At 40.0% G+C, this 10025-nt stretch overlaps 1 protein-coding gene across 1 annotated transcript; it reads right to left on the bottom strand.

Moving 5' to 3' along the window:
- Positions 1 to 8283, bottom strand: LOC117737415 (transmembrane 9 superfamily member 2). Its single transcript, XM_034543370.1, is given in 23 exon segments — positions 1 to 746; positions 2304 to 2337; positions 2339 to 2428; positions 2430 to 2477; positions 2665 to 2700; positions 2702 to 2777; positions 2891 to 3042; positions 3160 to 3319; positions 3494 to 3551; positions 3656 to 3775; positions 4627 to 4705; positions 4707 to 4760; positions 5499 to 5534; positions 5536 to 5579; positions 5582 to 5604; positions 5694 to 5773; positions 5879 to 5993; positions 6151 to 6278; positions 6676 to 6805; positions 6953 to 7077; positions 7180 to 7273; positions 7376 to 7443; positions 7952 to 8283. Coding segments are annotated over 23 exon segments (1956 nt in total). The 5' UTR covers positions 8090 to 8283; the 3' UTR covers positions 1 to 678.
- Positions 8284 to 10025: the final 1742 nt, after the last annotated feature.

Genomic DNA, 10025 nt, shown 5'->3' on the forward strand with positions numbered 1-10025 from the left:
TGTCATAGTAATGTCAGTGTTTTATATAGAATTTCTGAACTACATTACAGGCTGATATTTAAGGATGTATAGCCCCATCTTCACCTTACAAAAGAAAAGAAAAGAAAAGAAACTCCTACAGATGACAGTCTTTAAGTAGCATTCTCTCGGTCACTCTTTCTATACAATATATGTACACACATTTCATCATTACGTTACAAGTAATGAAAAAAGAAAACCTTTAGCCAAAGGGAATAGAAAAGCAAAAATACCGAACATTTTACTTTCTTTAGAAAATTAAAATAAAAACATTTCTGCTTTTCTTGTTAAACCCATCCAAACAAATGCTCACTATGACAGATAGATCATTGGAACCCACACTGATTTTCAAGGTGCCACTCAAAATATTACTGGTCAACAGTGAAGACAACAATTTTTATTTATATATATATATATATATATATATATATATATATATATATATATATTATATATATATATATATATTATATATATATTAAAAAAAAGAAAAGAAAAAACAATCGCAACATAGGTTTAAAGCACACTCTGCTCTTCGGGTCTTTTTAAGGGTCTGACAAGTGATGGTTTCAGTTCAGGGCCATTCAGACCACTTATCACCCAGCCAGCACGGAGGAGGCCAGCACTGCGACAGGAGGAGTCAGTCATTCCCTCAGTCCTCTAGTCCACCTTGACCACACTGTAGATCTTATTTACAAACCAGAAGCAGGCGAAGAAGCCAATTGTACCTGAGAGGAAAAGACGGGTTGGAGAAATTTGATAAATGGTATTACAAACTATATAAAAATGTTAAAAACAACCAAGCGGGACTAGCGGTCATTGAAAATCTCTTTTCAAAAGAGGACAAATATAAGAAAGCACAACATTAATGGTCCTGAAATGCATGTACTTCAGGAGCACAGGCACAAAAACTAACCAAAGTGTAAAAGTGTAAAAACAGCCAGCTTGCTGTCGCAGCAAAACCAGACTCCATTCACGAAAAGCTTGGGAAAAAAATGTAACTTGACAGCGAAGACGGCAATCTCCTCAAGAACACCCTTCATTTAGTCAGCGAGCACATTCTCCCCCAATGTTGAGAAGCTAGATTGGTCAAAATCCTGGATCAAGTCAAGTGGGTATAAAAGTCCTATCTGACAGCTCAACAGGGGCCAAGCAGCCCAAACCCAAATTAAGTTATGATCAAAGTTGGGATGAGGTGAAAAAGACAGACAAAAAAAATTAAAAATAAACTTAAAAATGGGGAACGAGAGAGATTAGGATTATTTAGATCAAAACTGGAAGCAAGGAGGGAAACTGATAATCTTTTCCTTGAATCCGTGGATTATTTCTTAGTGGTAATCTTTTGACATCTCGTCCCCTCGCTACTTACAGCTCTGTCTTAAGATAGTGTCAAGCAGAGCTGCAGTGACAAACAGGGCTACAGGCTAACTTTTATCCGGCCTAATGACAGAATAACACCAGAAGATGAGTGAGCGCTATGTTTCTGGGTATCATAAAGACTAGGCTGCTATCCTTTTTCTGCACACACCCGTACTCTCATCTGAGTGGGTGTGCTGTACGGGGCTGGAGAGTGCTGTTGCCATGTCAACATGTGTCAATTTGTCTATATTAACGTGGAGACAAAAGCGGCAACAATGTTCCGTTCGTCCTCGCTTTGGGAAGACGTGGCGTGGTACATAAACCTGCACGACTTTAAGTGAAAGCACAGAGAAATTCAGCAGCGGTCAGGAATCTTGAGAGCATATAGACTCATCAGACACGGCAACGAGTAAAAGTGGTGCCTGTATCTTTTGATCTACAGAAAAAGAGATTATAAAAAGAAGAAGCTCCATGGTCAAACAGCAAATCACAGACAGTAAGATTGACCCAAATAAGTCTGCAAAACTGGATCTGACCAAAAGGGACTTTGAACATTCTCGTAAAATTTCCCACAGTCGCTGATATTTTCATTCAACTTTAAACAAAAATGTTCAAATAGGTCCTTGAAAATGTATGCTCTTTAACTTAACATTTGACACAGTGCTTCTGTACTGCTGGTACAACAATACAAATGACAAGGCTTGGCAAGAGAAATGACGAGAGGAGCAGTATTGCACAATAGAGTGAACTGCTTTCTGGTGTTTTACGTCATAGGAACAGGATAGCAGTCCTGAATCACAAAACCGGGTAAACTGCCACTGAGTATCACGCCTACAAACCACACAGACACCATTGTATTGCCGGGTAATCAAGTAGTCGAGCATACATATTTAAAGACCTCACGGCACTTTATCTCAAAGCCTCACCTGTGAAGAGGAAGAAGATGAGGACCATAATCAATAGTGTATCCAAAGTAGAGGATGGTGCTCGCAGCTCCAACTATTTGCAGCTTCGAGAAGAAGTAATGCACAGCGTAGACAAACAGATAGACCTGCAGTGAAGCCGCTGGTCAGGAAGGAACGCCACCACCAGTGGTAGTCCTGGCACAAAATGCAAAAAGAGGGCATGTCAACATAACATGTAGTCTGGGCTGTGCCAGCAAATGACTAACATATTCAAAGGCAAGATCAAGAGGAAGATACTTTAGTTGTTTGACAATGTTATGACATAATGCACTGAACTTATTTTATACTGTTATACTGTCATGAGGTCAGATATGTCATGTACCTCAGCACATAGGTGGAAGTAGCAAAGCAGAATTGTGGGCCTCAGAGCATGTGATGAGTAGAATAATGAAAACCAGGAACAGGAACCCGAACATGTAGTACATCTGATGAGACCTAAAAGGATCAAAGACAACACCTGTTAAAAGGCCAAACTTGCCACAGGGTGTGAGCTGTTCAAGACAGGAATTACAGGACAATCAGGAAAGACATCGCTCCTGTCTTCTTACCAAATGCTGTTGAGAATGAAGAAAAGTTGGATGAAGATGCAGCCAAAGGGCAGGATGCCCCCCATTACTATACCCGGAATAGGCTTTGTAAAGAATGACTGCTCTGGAATTTGGCGGGGGATTTGGTTTGTTCGCACTGGTTGCTCAATTGCCTGCACAGAAACACACAGGGTGTGAAAAAGATTACAAACTCTCAAGCACACACAAATTTCATCTGTAATCAATAAGTTAAAGCTACACAATTGGATCAATTAGGAGGCCTAACTCACAGGTTTCTTGAATCCAAAGTAGGCACCAATGAAGGTCAGAGGCACAGAGATTCCAAACCACAGAGCCAAAATGGCCACCAGAGTGCCAAAGGGGATTGCTGCTGAGGAGCCCTCCACCCAAAGGATCAGGTTCATCAGGAAGAAGTCTGCAAACACAATGCTAGGGAAGAGAGATGGAAGACCGACAATAACACATAGAAAGATAATACATGTGAGAATGATAAAAGTGGTGTCCCGAGACAAAATGAGCATATACAGCGCAACAAGTCACTCCAGGGCAGAAAGGAAGTTCAAAGATGAGACAAATGAACAGCGGCGTAGAAAGGTAACTTACCCTGGGCACAAGAGCGCTGTCAGCAAGACATTCGTCTTCCACTTTTCACCTCCAAAAGCTGAGAGCAGAAACAGAGATGGATGAGGATATCATGATGAGAAAGATCATGCAGACGGCAACAACTCGCGACATTTTGCTACAACGGTTTCACTGCACTCTTACTTTTGTAAAGGCGTGCAGACACGTATCCAGCGGGCGTGCCAAGCAGAACCCAGAGGACCACAGAACATGTCATGAGCGCCCCTCTGTTCGCGGGTGACAGGAAACCAAGGCAGGCCAGGACTAAAGCGCACAAATCGGTCATCAGTGCACTCACTCAGACATAACAGCATAATTGCAAATTTAGTACTGGAATATCAATGCAAGACTGCTTTTATTGCGACGCCGATCCACTGACCCCTGACTTTAGTCGTAAAACCTAAAACCGGCGTGACAATGTATGGGCCTTTAAAGGCATCTTCTCGGTTGATAATGTAGTTCAAATTTACAACAGAAGGGCCTTCAACCTTGCTTTGAACTTTCTGACTGGAATTGTCCAACTGCCTCCCTGGCTATAAGGACGTCTGTTACTATGTTGGGAAAATAAACTTTGGCAAGGGAAAATTAAATAGAGTATGTTTTGAGATCGCGGAAGTTAAAACTCAGCTAGTTTTTAAATTCAGCTAGTTTTAAATTCAGTTTCACAGGCACACTGTTTTAGGAAGTTATAGTTTTCTTTAACACATTTGACTAACCTGACTGAAAACAACAACAATGCATCATTTTTGTGTAATACTGATAACAATAAAGAGATTTCTGGAGAAAGTATGTGTGAAAAGAATATGTGCCAATCAGAAAGATGTCAAGTCTAAATCTAAAAACATCTTTAGGTGTTTTTAGACATGTTTTATGGGGTATCTTATGGTTTTGTTTGTTCCTTGTAGTGTGTTACTTGTCTGTTGTGCTCTGTGTCTATTGTTGTCTGTACACATTTTTGGTGGCAAATGAGTTTCCCCACTGGGGATTAATAAAGTTTTCTAATCTAAATCATAATCTTGATGTGTTGAACACAAAAGGAAAACTGAAAATCTAATTCAGTATGTGTAATTATAACCGGTATTACATGTCACAGCCTACTATTAAATAGTCCTTACAGAGAGTGATGAAGGTCATGATGAAGATCTGTGTGCCCTGTCCAAGGAACACAGACAACAACATGCCTTTCCTGGGGGGGTCGGAACACATCACCGTGCACCTGCTTCCACCCCGACTCCTCTTGCGCGTCCTCCTGGGAAGGGAGGCGGAAAGCAATCCAGCGACAGTCACAATCAAGGAAGTACTTAAAATTGGCAAACAATAAAAGTGAACCCACCACCAAGCAGTGAATACTACCTCACCTGTTAGCAAAGGAAAAACAAGGTGAAGACAGACAACTTAGTTTACCAAAAGCTGTAAAATGTGGTGTGAAAACTGCTTGGTCAATTCTTTATAGCCCCTTTCTTTATAGTTTCACATTAAAAAGTATTCGCACCATATTTTACGTTGTGTTCTAATGTGCAGTTTTACCGCAATCACTCACCCAAACACCTGATTTATTAAACACAAACGTTTCTGTTCAAAACAGCTTTCAATAAGCTTACGTAGAGTACAGTGGGTTTCTGGGTCGTTGGAAGCTTTATCAAGTCTGCCTGTGAAATGTAACAACATATTCATAATTCTGGGTACTGTGCACCCAGTGTGTCGGTATTTCAAATTGCAGAAATACAGCATTGTAACAGCCATGTAACTGTGATCAAGATGACCAGTAAACACAGACTTACTGCCAGGTGAAAACCTCAACCGTGGATATTTGTGAATTAAATGTTTCAGTCATGTTGACAGAACAGGACAAAAACTAATGCAATTCAAATTTTACCCTTAAAAACTAACAGCTGCATTTTCAAGAAGTCTTCACTTGCTAGTGCTTCATATACACATCTGGATCAGCTGCAACTGAGACGGACAGGGAGTTCTGCAATGGCTTTACCTGGTCCACCTGGTTGTATCTGGCAATGTCCTTGTGGCAGGGTTCTCAGCATGATCATGGCGACCATGCCAGACAGGAAAGGACAATGACCAAGGAGTTCATGATGCTGGACAAACACACAAGACACACATTGCATCAACTAACAAGCATCGAAACCCAGGGAGTTTTAGGGAGACAAGAAAAATATCTTCATACCTAAACCATTGGATGTTGGTGTGAGGCATGGAGACCAGGATGTAATCCCACCTAGAGGCCCATTTGATAGAATTGTTTTCCTGTAAAGTAAAGTAGTTGCAAAAAACGTCACACAAAATAGCCACATATAAATTGTTTTATATTAGTACAATTGGTTTAATATTAATATTGTCTTGGAGGCCTACCTCAAATGTGACAGAGTAGGTGTAAACTATTGACACATCATTTTCAAACACCCCAGGGACCTCCATTGGGCTGCCACCTTCACAACTTGGGTTATTTTCATCAGCTTGTTTGATACTGCACAAAACACACAACATCCCTCATGTTAGATTACTAACAGATCTAGTGTTGGTTTTGAATGGTGAGTTGTAATGTAGTTGCAACATGTTGAGGTAGATTAGACATAGATCAAATGATGTACACATCATATTAAACTACTACCAACCACAATTACCTCTTTGGCTCCAGAGTGGCAGTGACCAGCCGAGCCCCTCTCCATCCTTCTTGTGCTCCACTGTGGTAAGTGATCTTGATGTCTACATGGTTGAAGACGTAAAACGTGTTCTTCTTGTTGAACTCGGACTGAAAAAAAAGTTTTTACTGGATATCAAGTACTCGGATTCCTCAATGTTATTTGTAAACACACATCTGTATGTTGTTTAGTATCTTCTATACTGGAATTGTCTTATTACAAATATTATCCATCATGGCTTCCAATGTATCTGTATTATTAAATACTGTTTGAGACAAAAATTACAGTAAATTGTGAATTACAGATTTATTTTGTATTCGTTTAACACAATAAGCAAATATGCTTTATAAATGCTCACTAAACTCAGCTAAATTATCATTAAAACTAGAAATGATTACATTAAGTGATTACCTGTCAGAATTAGAAACCACTTCACAAGCAGATGAACAATTATCCTAAACTAAATATGTGAATTATACATGTTTAAAAACAGAAAACACAACTCACATTGATAACACAAGCATCTTTAGCTCGGCCATCTAAGGTAACAAGGCAGCCAATGGGGAAGCCTGGGTTGCAGTACTTCTGACCATCTTCCACATCATAGCACCAAGTCACCGGCATGTTGTCAATGATCCTAAAAAAAATTATTGATTCACCTCAACAAACATCTTGATCTATAAAAGTATGTGCATGCATCTGTTATCTTTCCTGCGGTTACACAACTTTCAAACAAACCCCAAGTAAATATGGATAGTACAGTGCAGTATAAACGTATTCAAACCAGTGGTGCTGGTAGTTCAGCTGCATTCCCATCTTAAGAAAATCCAGCTTGGCTGCATTCTCCTTGTCTTTCTTGTAGGCTTTGGTGCACACCTTCTTGCATTTCACATCTTCTTTGAAGCTGACCTATAAAAAAGCCAAATGAGAGTAATGTTGCATTAATATAGTGCATTAAACAAACATGTATGGAAACACCATGCATGCTTCCATTGCCTGGTTAACACCCACCTTGTATGGTGAAGACTCAATTCGTTCACCAAACAGCACCTGTCCAAGGTTCTCAGAAGGCCTCATTTCCTTGTCATCTTTGCAGAAATCAAACCTTTAACAAATGTCAGAGACAGTCACACACAGAGAAGATGTCGTTGAGCTCGAACGCATAAATTTCACAAATGGCATCAAGGAGAAATTAACTGTTACTTACACATCATACTCATAAGGCAGGACCGACTCCACTGAGTCCAAGCGATTAACAAACAGCTGAATGACTGTCTGTAAAGAAGCAAAAAAAAGTTTGTTTTAGTCTACTTTTTTTTTTTTTATAACTGAACAAATTAGTTTACACAGGCCAAAAGCTGACAGCTTGAGGTAGCCCATCGTTGTCTTGGTCACTCCAAACGTAACGTAAGCAGAGCAGTGGCCAGTCAAGAGAAGTAACGTCATCAGTCAGTCATAATTCATTATTTAAATCAGCGCACATATGACAATAATCTCATGGTGGGGTGGTGACAAACCCGACACCTCGATAGTGTATACAGTCCCGTGGCCACAACATCAATTGCTAAAAAGTATTGATAGATAACGTTATCTTTCTATGTCTTATACTATTTGGCAGGGCTCCGGTGCCAGGTAATAGACCGGGCCTTAAGGGAGGCTTGGCTAGCTAGCAGGATTAAGGAAGACAACAAATTAAAATGAATATGCCAATTCCAACTGCAGAATATAAATAAACGAACGGTACATTACATAACAAATGGTCGGTCTCGTGAATGTAACATACCTGGCAATCTTCACCGCCTTTGTCTTTTTCACAAAAACTCACAGGGGCTAAACCCGGAAGATAAAACGCAGAGCACGAACAGAAATACGAGACTAGCGAATAAACCAGCACAGAACCAGAGTGTATCCGCCTCTTCATTGTATCACAGACAGGGTTCTCCTTCGCTTTGATGTACTTATGTCCAAGGACGGTGCTCCTTCTAAGGAGAGGGGATGTTTGCTAGCTGTACACCGCTAGCTAGCTTAGTCTTTCTACTCGGGACGCAGTAGCTCGTATGCCAGGGGCTCAAGCAGCATCGGTGACGTTCAACTCCATCAAGTTATGTGGAAGTCGCAAGAACAGCACCGGAAGTTGAACGATATTACCTTCAAAATAATATTGGATAATAAATCAACTGCTTAGTATGTAGGATTTCTACATGTTTAACATATGTTTATACAACAATGTCAATTTGTTTATAGGATTCGTTTTGTAGGAATACATTTATAATCAATAACATGTTCATTTTAATTCAGGTACATCCCCAGGGGTTTTATGTTGAAAGGAGAAAGATCCAACTTCCTATTTTGTTCTGACCGACTTGCTTGACACCGTGGAAGTAACACTGACGTTGCGTATTGAATCCTCCGTCAACATCCTCGTCTTCTTCATATGAACAGTAACGTTACGGTGCTTTATACTGAACATAAGTTACAAAAACGAGTATATGCGGGGTGTTTGTGTGTGAAATATATGCAGATGGTATTTAAGATAAGATGAAAGTAAAATAACCACATTCCTTTTTCTGATTAATTATAGAAACATTGGTAAGGCTGCAAGCACCAGTTACTTTACAATGCTGCTTGCATGTCAAGGCATCAATATTGATAATACAAAATATATATAAATAATAACTGAAGAAATTGTACTTTTGGTACCTTAATATATTTAAGTAAAATGTTGAATGCAGGACTTTTACATATATTACCGTGCACCCTTTTTATGTGGTATTACTAGCCTTTAATAAAAAAAATTTAAATTTTTTTTTAGAAAAAATAGGAATACTCCCACCAATGAAAGCCTGTATTGCCACAGCAAGCTTGGATGTTGACCTGTCTTGTGAGAAGGAGGAGGGCGAGAAGTTGCCAATAGAGACATCTGATTCCACAACTTTCTTAAGCTCATTCGATACCATGCAATTCAATAAAACTGAAAGGAAGAAAGTCCCAACTTTTTTCAATTTGATACTAGTAAATAAAGATAACACAACTAATTAAAAGCTGCTGGAGTATGATCCCGCAAGGCCCCTGGGCACATGTCCTTTGATGCCCTTTTAGAACAAAATGAAGTAGCTATGTCTATGAAGAACGTTGTGCTCTTGTATCCAATGATGTGCCTTTGTAAACAATTCAACACATTGGTTGGATAGATATGAATGGTGATGACAATGCAAAAAGGTCACACCCACAATGGTTTTCGTGATGTCGCATGGTTATCGAGACAGGGTCTGTGTTTCAACTGTGAGTCATTTTCCATCATCAACGCAGACCTCTGACACTGACGACACTGATCTCACATTGTAAGCAGTGATGGTTCTTAGTGGTGGGTTCACATTTTAAACACCAAGAAGCTTAGGGTCCTCACATTGTAAGCACTGAGGGACCTGGCGGTCCTAGTGGTTTGCACACGCTAAAAGCACCAAGGGGCCTAGCGGTCAACTTGCGCTGTGCTCACTGAGGGCCCTGGCATTCAACTCCTGCCTGATGATTGGAGGCAGTCCGAGGCCCTGGGATGATCATCATCCAGCCATGGATCTGTCTCTTCAAAATAGTAACCTAGGTTGACTACTTTTGGTCTGCGACAAACCAATGAACATTTGCTCTTCTTTTCTTTAAAAATCACATGGCATGTCAAACAACTTTAAGTTACTTGCCATGATTTTGTGACATCACAAAATAAAGTCAGTTTGGAAACCAATTTTTTATTTTTTTTTAATGTAATTCAGCAGAATACCGTTTGAATGTGTCCATACCAGCCGATAAATAGGACACGCACACACCACAGACAGTAAACATTTTAACCTGACTCGCGGTTT

The sequence above is a fragment of the Cyclopterus lumpus genome, chromosome 10, assembly GCF_009769545.1.
Source record: "Cyclopterus lumpus isolate fCycLum1 chromosome 10, fCycLum1.pri, whole genome shotgun sequence".
NCBI lineage: Eukaryota > Metazoa > Chordata > Actinopteri > Perciformes > Cyclopteridae > Cyclopterus > Cyclopterus lumpus.